At 45.3% G+C, this 13,178-nt stretch overlaps 1 protein-coding gene across 1 annotated transcript in view; it reads right to left on the reverse strand.

Moving 5' to 3' along the window:
* The window catches only part of adamts7 (a disintegrin-like and metallopeptidase (reprolysin type) with thrombospondin type 1 motif, 7), a gene marked incomplete at both ends in the record, with an annotated part of 128,729 nt that overhangs the window by 58,768 nt on the left and 56,783 nt on the right, over positions 1-13,178 (reverse strand). The window contains one exon of the mRNA XM_079554538.1: positions 4,507-4,651. Coding sequence (XP_079410664.1) covers positions 4,507-4,651 — 145 coding nt within the window. The remainder of the gene's footprint in view (positions 1-4,506; positions 4,652-13,178) is intronic.

The following is a 13,178-nucleotide window of genomic DNA, read 5'->3' on the forward strand; positions in this document are numbered from 1 at the left end:
GCCGAAATGTGGCTTAAATTTTGTATCGATTTGAATATTAATTCGACTTTAAATCCAAATCCATTCGATTTTAAAAAGTTAGATTTTAGCCTAAATTTTCAAAATCGCTAAATCTTGAGAAAGCACATTATGTTTTCATGTAGATTCAACACATTTTGAAAAGAAGAATCAGGCTTAACGCTGACGTTTGCGACTTGACTCTGACCAATCGACTTGGACTTGCTGGGACTTGTATGTAGTGACTTACTCCCACCTAATACCCGATATCGTCCCCTCAGGTCCAGACATAAGGAGAACATCTACAGCTCCAACAAATCCACTTTTTATTAGATTAAATATCTGTCAGTCCCATAGCTCCAGTCTATATCTCACTACAATGATAAACCTTCTGCTGGTCTGTAAATGCAGTAAATTAGAATAACTGCCTTGTATAAAATGTCTCTCTCAAAATGGCTGTAGTGAATGTCTTGAAATAGGCCTCTGTCTCTTTAAGAACCTCTGAGCCTTTAGACACGCCCCCTCCACACGCTGTCTGTGGCATCAGTGGGGAGGGGGTTCTGCTGAGGAGCAGTGGTTGGTTACTCGGCTGGTGACCAAAGCTCGGAGGCGTCTCCAGGAGGTGGGGGCGTTCCTAGGAGGACTCAGGCAAACCTATCCCTAAAATGGCCGCCATCAGAGTTTTTACAGATTACTCAGAAATACGTGAATGTGCCAAGGCAACACTTCAGCCATGTTTTTAATGAGGGAGTGACAGAATAACAGGATGGAAAGCTGGAGAAAGTTGATTTTCCATAAAACCCCCCCTTTAAAATTGCACAATCTTGTTGATCTTGATTGATTGATTGATCGAGCTGTTTATTTGAGCTGTTTACATTCATATTTTTTACAGTTATTTAAACATTTCATCACAATTGGGCTCAAAAGGAGTCGGCTGAAGCAGAGCGTATGAGTGCCCACCCCTCATTCACCATTATTAATCACCCTCGTGCTGTACGTATTCAGTAGTGGCTTGTTTTTGTTTGTTTTGTTTCCACACGCAAGTAGACACATGATAACACGTGTGCACTTGCCTATGAATTACATCCAGTTCATTCTTTCAGTGTTATTATAAGATCATCTTAACACAGCAGCTGTACAAGGCTCACAAACTCCTGCTCTTCACTGTTGACAAGATGTTTCAAACATGAGAACCCAGAACCTCAGAGGAACTGATCTGCTACAAAACCCACCGCGAGGACTAACTGTGGACGGGAGAGAAATGTTGGACGTTTTGCTCGTTGACCGCGTCCCCAAAATAACTTTTTGCAGTTTTGCTTGTGAGCGCCACCTGCTGTTTGCTTTGAGACCATTTCCAAAGCTCATTCAGCCGTCTGACTTTTACAGCACATCTGCTTTAAGGGCAGAACATACCGGCTGTGCACGCGTGTGGTCCATGTGCGGCGTTTCCATGGACACGGACACTTATTTATAATGGCAGGATCTCGCACACCTTTACAGAAGCAACACTAACCATTTGTTCTGACGGACCTGGAGCCAGTGTGGAATCACTCCAATTAAATCGTTTTATTTAAATCGTTTTTATACAATTCTAATGCCCCCAAAAAACATTTAATGTCAGAGCAAAAGAAATGTGGTCAGTTAGTCACCACTGCAGCTGAATCAGACCAGAATGTTACTTAAGGCGAGACACTGCAGGTGAACAGGGAAAACATGTATATTTACAGATATCAATGTGAAACTGTTGCTGTCGATCAGTGACATAAATGTGGGGAAAAAAAACATTGCCAAGTTTTCTGTCATTTCATCTTTTCATATAAGAACAAGGTGTTTTATGCCTAAAAATGCCCCAAATTTCCCATCTTTTCGGCGGCAAAATCTGAATAATGGACAGAGCTACATTCAAATGTGTGGTTTCATTTTATTGATGAATGAGTTACCAAGACTTTCTCTGAGCGGATTCAGGATTTCTTGTTTGGTTTTAAAATAAGCAGTTTTTTAGTGGAAAATTTTGTAAAAATGTAATTCTCGCCTTATTTTTTGACATTCAAAACTCAATAAACGGGGCTTAAGGGATTAAATAATAAAAAATCCCTCTGAAAAAATCTTCCAAATATTGTTCAGTCCAAGGCTGGAAAATGTGAAGTCTTTAGGTCCGACTGACGTGGACATAGTGTCGCCACAATGACAGAAACATGTGTTTGGAGAAAAAGGCCCTTGAAATTGTGTTCTCCCATATAAGTCTATGGGGGAACATTGAATCAGCGCAATATTTAAACATGTTATTGTGAAGATTTGGCATGTTTTCTGTTTCCGGGTGAAAGTTTATATGTTCAGAGACAGATTTGGCCCAAAACCTGAAAACTGGAAACATTGAGTTTTGCCTGTAGTGTCTCCCCTTAAAGGGACTATACGGAGTTTAAAAATGTTAAAATTAAGTATTTTCCTCCCCTACATGTTCCTCCATGTCCTAATGTGTAGAATGAGCTCAGACCTGTTCACCACAACTGCCTCGAAAATCCTGCACTGTCGCTCAGAAAGTTTTATTTCGGATCCAAATTGCCAAGCTTAATATAGAAGCTGCAGCTACACATGTGACCTGAGGTGGCAGTAGTGAGTATAAAATGGCCAACTTGCATCCAGCCCCTTTAAAGAATAAAAGTACTCGAGCAACGTCATCATTTTCCAAGAGATTTAGATTTAACACCATATAAATGTTTTGAGGGACTATTTTCTCGCAGATCACTCCGCCGCTGCGTAGCTTAAACAACCACGAAGCTGATGCTGCTCAGATATAAGTTATTTTAAATGACTCTACGGACACAGACATGTATATGGTTAGTCTGGTGTTATCAGTGACTCAGGTGCTCTGTGGAGCGGGTCACACTGTTTTTAATGCAGGCTAGCTGATACCATAGACATGCACTAGCCTTGCATTAGCCTAGCACCACGAAACTCTTCAAACATAAGAACTGCATGAATTACAAAAAAAATGTCTCCAGAAATCAGCAACACTCTGGATAACGAGGAAATGAGGCCCTATGTCAAACATCCTGAAACATCCCTTTAAACTTTAAGTTGAAAATGTTCTTATTAATGGAAATGCTGCTGTTATTCTATATTGGAGACTCTCCCACATCTGCCTCACAGTTCGGTTCAGAATCCTCCAGGAGGAGACACTAATACACCAGGAACACACTCATAAAGACCCTCCACACCCCAGACATATGAAGCGCTGAGGCCCTGAGCGAGAGTCGGGATGATGGACGGGGGGGTCGTGTCACGAGGGACGGTGAGAAATCCGTAAAACAAAGGCTGAGCGAGTTCATCTTCTCCAGCCGCTCACACACACTGAAGGAGCCGCTCTAATGACCCCCCGTCCATCACCCGCTCAGTCACTCAGCTTTAAAGGGGAAGTGGTTAATGCCATGTTTACATACAGAGGCATTAGTTCTCACACACCAGGACATGTCCCAGGGCGACGCTGCATTCAGGGACCCCTGACCGTGTGGGAAATCACAGAACAGGCCTTTAACAGGTCTCATTAGCTTGTAAAACTTTAACAGTGAAGTGAACTGTTGCTGCCACACATTGAAAAAGGGAGACAAAAAATAATGAGGTTGGTCACGGATTTCAGAAATGAACAGAACTGAGAGTGAAACTGTTTGTCTGAGGCTGAAACATTTGATCATTTTCAGCAGAATGATGAACTCGTGACTCGTGTTGTGGTGTGTGTTAAGAGAATCACAATTATTCTCTCTTTTTATCCGTTTTCTGGCGGATTGTAAACGTTACTGCAAACAAATAAAGTCAGGTCAGAACTGGCTCCATGTGGATGTTTTTTCACAGCAAATTGTTAATAGTAATACAAATTATGATTTATTGATTTATATAGCGCTTTTCTGGACACTCAAAGACACATTGCATTATTCAATCACTCCATACTTGGTGGTGGTAAGCTGCTATTGTAGCCACAGCTGCCCTGGGGTAGACTGACGGAAGCGAGGCTGTACCATCGGCCCCTCCGACCACAACCTCTCACTCACTACATTGACTAGGCTTCCTGGTGTTTCCAAACGGTCTCCCATCCAAGCACCGACCAGGCCCTTCAGCTGAGCCTCTGAGGTCTGACGGGATCGGGCAGAGCTTAAGGCAGTTTTAAGCTAGTGCTAGCATGTGTAGCATGAAGCTAACGTTAAAACCATGGTTAGCATTGTCTGTTATCTATGTTTTTTATGGGCTGTTGAACCACTTTGCTCACAAAAAACCCCACACTGGTCATATTTAAAAGAAATGTTTACACGGTCGGCATCAGGGGAACCCGGGGGGCACTTTGTTTTCATGTCTCTGTATCTTTATGTACTTTATTTATACGGGGAACTCATCTTTGTCATTGCCCATATATGGTCATGTTCAAAGCAACCGGACGGAGAAAACAAAGAAAAGAAAAGACCTGGACTTACAATAACAATAATAAACAAACCCTCTGACCTCGGTCCTCGTACTCACGTCCATGTCCTGGCAGAGCGCCGAGCCGGAGCCGTACTGCAGGCGGCACTGGTGGGGGGCGCTGTAGAGCACGCCGGGCAGCAGGGCGCTCACAGACAGTCTGTCCTGTCCCGGGGGGTCGTCCAGGCACCAGCCCCAGCCGCGACTGACAAACACAGCACAAAGAACCCCCACTGGTCAGATATAAAACACAATGTTCTGTACAAGGTTTGCATTAGGGGAACCCTGGAAAAACCCACAAGAGCCAGACAAAGCTTGAACCCGTGTGTGCTCAGTCACGCTAACAACCAAAGATTAGCATTAGCATTAGCATTAGCATTAGCCTCTCCCAGCATATTCCTGCAGCTCCAAATGTGGGGAAGTTAGAAGCGACCTTTATTTAACCGGGAAAGTCCCACTGAGATTACGGATCTCTCTTTCAGGGGAGTCCTGGCCCCAGAGGGAACCTATTGTACATGTTTAAGTGGTAGGGGAAACCGACGTAAAACCTACGCAGACACAGGGAGAACATGCAAACTCCACACAGAAAGAAAAAGATGCAGAATGAACTGCAGTGTGACTGTGTTATGTGACTGACTGTTAGGAGAATGAATGGTCACGCTGTGTAGTGTTATTTATTGTGATGTGACCAGGGCCTACTGAGGGAAACAGCCGGTGCTGGCCTTTCTGGGGCCCTAAGCAAAAATCCACATGGGGCCTACTATATCCCAGTCTACTATAGTCTACTATAGTCTACTATAGTCTATTTCCCAAATTTTTAAAATGGCAAATGGTCCCATTCTCTCACCTCTGGTCCCTGACCCACAGTTTGGGAACCGCTGATTTAAGACTTATGCTGCGTCCACACCAAACGTGTTTTGGCGCCTCCAAAGCGTCAGGTTTACATTTAAAATACATGGAGGACGCGCCTCCGGAGGTTTTTCGCGCTTGGTGAGCGTTTGGCGCCTCCAGGGCGTCGAGTGCGGCCGACGCTCATTTGGGAAATGTTGAACTTTTTGGCGAAATTCGCGAGGGTCGACCAATCAGGAGCTTTCTCCCCATAGTGACCTTGTAGCTGAGCCACCGGGGCAGATTCTACGCCAGCCCCACAGATGTAAACAAGTCATGGAGGTTTAGCTTCATTATGAACCGGAGCTACAGCAGCTCTGGGACTTTTACAAGGACACATCAGTGCTTCTTTATCTAAACACCAAGGATTAAAAGCGGCGACAAGAAAGGTTATTTCAGAAGCTGAATCTGCGCAGGTGTATTTCAGGCAACAGCTACTTCCAAGAAGCTACGAACAGACTCTGAGCTGACGCGGTCAGAGCGTTTTGACGCTCGGTGACATTTGTGACGAGCGTCTGACTTTAGTAAAGCACAAGCATCCAACGACGCGTTTGAGGCGCGTTTTTGACGCCCAAAACGAGTTTGGTGTGGACGCAGCATAACTGAAACCTGCACCTGACGGTTATTTCTGTCTGACCAATGAGAATCAGCCTGTGAGCAGCTCGTTTTAGACTGTGCACATTCAGAGAACCAGAGTTACTGTGTGGATTTAACTCATCTTTGAGACAAATAGACCCGGAACAACGTGTTGATTAATCAGTGAAACAACACCATAGTGTGACTGAGATGTGGGGCCGTGTGGCTGTGGGGCCCTAAGCACCTTGCAGAGTTTGCCAATTGGAAAAACCGGCTCTTTAGCTCTAATCTGGTGCAGGACGTCTCTGTCTCTTTGAGCTTCATGTCTTGTCCCTTTCATAAAGTTTAAAGTAAAGTAAAGTGTGGAGTTTGCATGTTCTCCCCGTGTCTGCGTAGGTTTCCTCCGGTTTCCCCTACCACTAAAAACATGTACAATAGATCCCCCTCTGGGGCCAGGACTCCCCTGTAAAAGAGATTCTTAATCTCAGTGGGACGATCCTGGTTAAATAAAGGTCAGTAAAATAATAAAACAGATATCCGACACCAGTACAATGCAGTAAATATTTATTACATTTTGGTTTTAAAATACTAAAATGTGTAACATTGTTTTCTCAGTCCCTCCTGGAGCCGCCGCCTTATCGTGGTGGAGGGTCTGAGCCTGAATGATCCTTCGTGCCCCTGTAGGGTCTCCCAGGGCAAACAGGTCCTGTAGGTGACGGGTCAGACACAGAGCGGGTCAGAAGCTCCTCATGAGAGACCAACAGGCCCGGTTAGAACCATGAGGTCGTCCTCCTGTGGACCCACCACCTGCAGGGGGCGCCATAGGGCTGGTGATGTGATTGACCCGGCAACGGAAAAGTGGAGGAAAATGGACGGATATTATTTCAGTGTTAAAAGAAACAGTGAAAGTGAACAGAGCTGGGGGGATGTGTCAGATGCCCCTCCCTCAGTTCTGCATCAGGCGCTCATGTCCTCCCTGTGAGCTCACACTGAAAACACAGGCTGCTGAATACGGAGGCTCTAATTAGTAATAATTGATAAATGAATCATCCGTCCATCTTCTTCTGCATGTCCTTTGCTGCATGGCGGGGGCGGCGTCATCACGGGGGGGGGGGCTGGTCCACGTGAGGCCCCGGGTGAGCACTATAGGCTCCGCCTCCAGGCCATGAGAGCGGCCTCGTTCCTCTCATTATGAGGAGCATCTGAGGCGCTCGCTGTCTGAGCCTCACCAGGACCTGTTGGCCACGAGAGGCGCCGCGAGGAGCATGAGGAGCACGAGGAGCACGAGGAGCACGAGGAGCACGAGGAGCACGAGGAGCACGAAGCCCCGACAACCACGAAGCCCCGACAACACAGCTCTCTGACCGATCCAGAGCCGGAGGGGCAGAAATGAATCATTAGCTCATTACTTTGTTACAGAAACCCTGTTCGAGTGTTTGATTCTGTGTCTCATGAGTTGTTTCATTTCCACATTTGTAATCAGAAAGTTAGGCCTGATCCAGTTTTCCTCGAATGGAAAAAAGAAAATATACAGAAAAACATATTCTAGCAAAACTTAGCAAGTAATTGTAATGAGTGAGTATATATTTCACACTGAGCTGTTAGCACGCACAGAGGTTACACTAAAGCAGTACTAAGTAACTCTTCCCCCTAAAGGCCATAAGCGCAACTGCAGGTGTCGTAGCAAGTTACGATTTTTTTAATTTATTAATTGTCTTGGAGAGTAAATACGAGGCTGACAGGAAAGGTGAAGGGAGAGAGGGTTACTGTGCATCCAATTATACAATGGAAATATTTTTTTTCACTCAAACTTGGCTGTAAATACTGTTTAAAGTGACGCTAGCCGCAGTTAGCTTTGCCCGTTAGCATGTTAGCTTCTTCTTCGTGATTCCATTAGTGTGTATTGGTGACTCCGGACCGGGGGCAGTCAAGTTGCAAACATGGTTTTCTGGCCAGAGACACCAGGGGGCGATGAAAGACCCTCCAATCGTCCCATAAACACTTGTATTACCCCCACAGGGACGACGGGGAGGGTTTATTAAGGTAAACACGTTACTTAGTACTGCTTTAAAGCAGCACTACGGAACTTTTTTACCTTAACAAATCCTTTCCGTCCCTCTGGGGTAATACAAGTGTTTATGGGACGATTGGGGTGATGGTGTCTCTGGCCAGAAAACCACTATTGCAACTTCCCTGCCACCGGGTCGGAGTCAGCAATACACACTAATGGAATCACGAAGAAGAAGCTAACAGGCTAACAGGCGGGCTAGCACCACTTAAACAGTATTCACAGCCAAGTGTGAGTGAAAACAATGATCTCCATTGTGTGACTGGAGGAACAATATCCCTCTGTCCCTTTGTCTTTTCTGTCAGTGTAGGATTTACTCTCACGGACGATTAATGAGGAAAAACGCAACATGTACGACACCTGCAGTGGCGCTTACGGCCTCTAGGGGCAGCCAGCACAGCAAACCTACAGCCACCCTAACCCTGGCGTCATTATGGACTCGGGTTTTGTACGTGACAAGCAGGTCAGCGCTGTGGTTACATCCAGCTTTTATCATCTTCGTCTTTCAGCTAAAGTTAAACCAGTTTGATCTTTTTCAGATTTTGAGCTCGTCCCGCTTTTATTTCGTCACGTCTGGACTTTACTCTGGGATAAATCAAAGACCCTTCATCGTTTGCAGTGAGTCCGGAACGCCGCGGATCAGACCTCACCGATCCTGGCGTCTCCCTGTTCACTGTAACAGATTTTAACATTTGATTGTTTGTTTTTCAGGCTTTAAATGGACTGGCCCCTGAGCACATCACAGACCCAGGGCCGTGGGAAGATATTTTGGTCAGGGGGTGCTGAGAGACAAGATTGCCCCCCAAAACGCTATTTCTTTGCTTATTTCCTGTTTATTTAACCCCTTAACTCCCACCTGAACCGAGCACAGTGTCTCCAGTTTGGCTTTACCCCAATCCAAAAGCTTCTGGAAAAACGCTGTGAAAATAGCGACAAAACTGAGACGAAAACAATGATGGAAATGTGACAAAAAAGACAAAAAAAGACAAAAAATGATGGAAAAAAAGACAATAAATTTACAAAAATGAGTTGAACACCACCCTCAAAAAAATGGAAAAAAAATCTGATGACGTGAGGGAAAAGATGAGTTTTGTAGGTCTTAGCTTTCAAATGAGGCGTTACACTGGCCTACAGGATTTGGGTAAAACTGAACGGGAGAAAATGCTCTCGGTTCAGGCGGGAGTTAAGAGGTAAATACTGCTTGTAATGCATAGACGATCCACCAGGGGGTGCTGTAGCGCCCTCAGCACCCTGGGTTCCCACGGCCTTGCACAGACCTCGTCCAAATGTACCGACCCCCCCGCGCGCTCTGAGGTCTGAGGCTCCAACTCGTGGTCCCGAAGACGAGCAGAGAACCAGAGGGGACAGGGCGCTCTCTGCCCCCCCACGAGCAGAGAACCAGAGGGGACAGGGAGTTCTCTGCCCCCCACGTCCGAACACCCCCCACTGTGGACGGTTTTAAATCTGGTCTTCAAACACACCTTTACTCTCTGGTTTTAGCTCTGCGTGAGTCGTCTGGTCCTGTGTCTTTTACTTTATTTCATTGCTTTTTATATCTGGTTTTATTTCTATTCATCTGTTTAATCTGTTTTATTCTGATGTGTAGTTTTTATGATCGTTTGTGCAGCACTTTGGAAACGTTTGTTGTTTAAAGGTGCTACACAAATACAGTGATTGGATTGGAGTTACTTAGTGCTGCTTCAACCAAAACATCTCATTTACATCATATTTTCAGCACCAATAAATAGTGTTTTTGGTTTTGACACAGCTCTGTCCCGGAGAGAGGAGGAGGTGAACCATAAGGAGCGACCGAGGCTGAACATGGCCCGGTTAAAAACACTGTAATAATAATAATAATATAATATGAGCCTTGATACTGACGAGCAGACGAAGCTCTGAATAAATGACCTCCTTTGAGACTTTTAGTTTTAACACATTTGTTCCTGTTCCATAACTGTGTTCAGATCATACTCAGTTTATCTTCCTCATCCTGATCCCAGATTATTTCCAAACACAAACATCTTTAAACACCTAAAGGATAAGATCAGCTCATGATGGGTTTTTTACGACCTTGTGAGAGAAATGAAACCACAGCTCGACTCAGACGCACTTAAATCCTCCTCTGCTCTGACGTGGAGAGAATGTGGAGAGAATGTGGTCGAATGTGGTCGAATGTGGTCGAATGTGGTCGAATGTGGTCGAATGTGGTCGAATGTGGTGAAATGTTAATAAGGCTCATCTTTAACTGTCCGACACAAACCCCGTTTCCCCACAGGGTTTGTCTCATTACGAGGAAACGGAGCCGTCAGCGTAATCACATCCCTGTGATGGAGACGTGTGCTGCATCTGAAGCTGCTCTACACGCTCTACATGCTCTACATGCTCTACATGCTCTACATGCTCTACACGCTCTACACGCTCTACACGCTCTACACGCTCTACACGCTCTACACGCTCTACACGCTCTACACGCTCTACACGCTCTACACGCTCTACACGCTCTACACGCTCTACATGCTCTACATGCTCTACATGCTCTGTGGAAACATGTTCATTACAAAGGTTATTCTTATAGAGCTTTTCACACGACACAAATCACACAAAGGGCTTCACAAGGGACAATTCATCATCCAAAACTACAGCATCTTTAAAACTAATATACTGTGTTTTAAAATGATTAGTCATCAATCTCAGGCGCCTCTTCAGGTTAAGCCCAGTTAAAGGAACAGGCCACAGTTTTTACAGTAAAGTGAAGACATTACTGCGCGGGTTTCGAACTACTCCTGGTACTATTACGCCTGACAATATAGTTCCACTTTTATCCCCTTAGAAAATCCACATTGTTTAATTGTGTGTAATTATACTTTGTAGTGGAACACTTCACGTAACCATATTTAAATAGGGAAAACGTGGAAGAGCTTGGTAGCTTCTATCTTGACCTGTTTTGGAGCTATAGAGGAGAGAGGGAGAGGCTAAATGCTAACGCCGTCTGTGCTAACGTGACTGAGGACACGCGTGAAGACCAGCCAGGTCCACATGAACTCGTCTAAGCTCAGGTAAGAACATATCTCAGTATGTAAAAACGGTGGCCTGTTCCTTTAAGGAAAGAACTGAAAAAACGACTGTGCAGATAAAGGCACAATGAGGACGGTTTCTGCCGGACAAATACATCAGATTAAGAGAACATTTCGGTGAGTAAATACTTCGGTGAGTAAACAGTGACTGATCTGTGAGACAGAGTGGACCTGTTTGGCCTGTTTGGCCTGTTTGTTTGGCCTGTTTGGCCTGTTTGACCTGTTTGGTCTGTTTGGCCTGTTTGACCTGTTTGGTCTGTTTGACCTGTTTGACCTGTTTGGTCTGTTTGTTTGGCCTGTTTGGCCTGTTTGACCTGTTTGGTCTGTTTGGTCTGTTTGACCTGTTTGACCTGTTTGACCTGTTTGGTCTGTTTGACCTGTTTGACCTGTTTGGCCTGTTTGGCTGAGCTGCGACACCGACGCTCTGACTCCTCTGTCCACGATTCCGAGCCGCTCATTAAACTCTTCCCCATGAGCGGTTTCTCACAAACGCCGCTTCCTGGAAATGTTTGTCGACACATTCGCACCGTCCAGCTCCCAGAAAGATCCAGCGATTAATCCACAGCAATTAAACAGCAGTGCTGGTATAAATGTGTCTGTGGAGTCACTGAGCAAAGTGAAATGATCTGCTCGTCCAGGAGGAGGCGGGACTCACCATCTGGACGCTCGTTTTGACATCAGTGTAACGTGACTTAAATCCTTCGTAGAGACACAGTCAAAACAGTTTCTGAGGATGCACAACACTCAGGGCGGGGGAAGGTGCGGCCTGGGGCAAAATCCAGCCCTGAAGCAAATCACTTCTGCCCCCCAAACAGGGCTGGACCGGCAGACTCAGACTTTTGGTCATGTTCAATACAATAGTGGAGGTGATGAGCAAAACAATAAGGCCTTGGCTTGAACTAAAACAGTTTAAGCTACGAATCGAGGACAAAATCTGCTGTTGTTTCTGCTGAATTCAAGCTCACACCTCAGAGACTCAACACTTTCATCTAGAAATTTATAAGTTGAAGGAACTTTTGTAAAATTACTTAACAATCTTAAAATGTGCATTCGGTTAATGAAGTTCCTCTCGCGACTGCAACATAAATAAACTTCTCAAAACCAAATGATCGACTGTGGATGAAGATGAAACGGTAAAACTCACCTCAGAGTCAGAGAGGTGAGGAGTGAGGATAGAAATCACAAAAAGGACAAACATTGTAAATCCTTTCAATGGAAACTAGAAGATTCACAAACTGCACTGACGACGAGAAAGTAAAGGAGTCGAGCCAGAACTGAGGCTAGGACAGTGATCAAATATGCTCGTGTTCCCCAGTGACCAGGATGTGACGCTATAGTTGGATTCAACATTTTCTCCAATGTTAAAGGGACTGTACGGAGTTTAAAAATGTTTCCCACACATGTTCCAGTAATGTCCTAATGTGTACAATGTTCTTTTCCTCCATTGGCAGATGAATCGACTGGAAATAAAGACGAGATGTCGAGTCAGAAACGTCTCAGGACAAACTCAGTCTTACCTCATCTGCTCCTTGTGAGACGCTTTGCTCCTTGTGAGACGCTTTGCTCCTTGTGAGACTTTGCTCCTTGTGAGACTTTGCTCCTTGTGAGACTTTGCTCCTTGTGAGACTTTGCTCCTTGTGAGACACTTTGCTCCTTGTGAGACTTTGCTCCTTGTGACGCTTTGCTCCTTGTGTGACGCTTTGCTCCTTGTGTGACGCTTTGCTCCTTGTGAGACACTTTGCTCCTTGTGAGACACTTTGCTCCTTGTGAGACACTTTGCTCCTTGTGAGACACTTTGCTCCTTGTGAGACTTTGCTCCTTGTGAGACTTTGCTCCTTGTGAGACACTTTGCTCCTTGTGAGACACTTTGCTCCTTGTGAGACACTTTGCTCCTTGTGAGACGCTTTGCTCCTTGTGACACTTTGCTCCTTGTGAGACGCTTTGCTCCTTGTGAGACGCTTTGCTCCTTGTGACACTTTGCTCCTTGTGAGACACTTTGCTCCTTGTGAGACACTTTGCTCCTTGTGAGACTTTGCTCCTTGTGAGACTTTGCTCCTTGTGAGACTTTGCTCCTTGTGAGACACTTTGCTCCTTGTGAGACACTTTGCTCCTTGTGAGACGCTTTG

Source organism: Gobius niger, assembly GCF_951799975.1.
Source record: "Gobius niger genome assembly, chromosome: 4".
NCBI classification, from domain to species: Eukaryota; Metazoa; Chordata; class Actinopteri; order Gobiiformes; family Gobiidae; genus Gobius; species Gobius niger.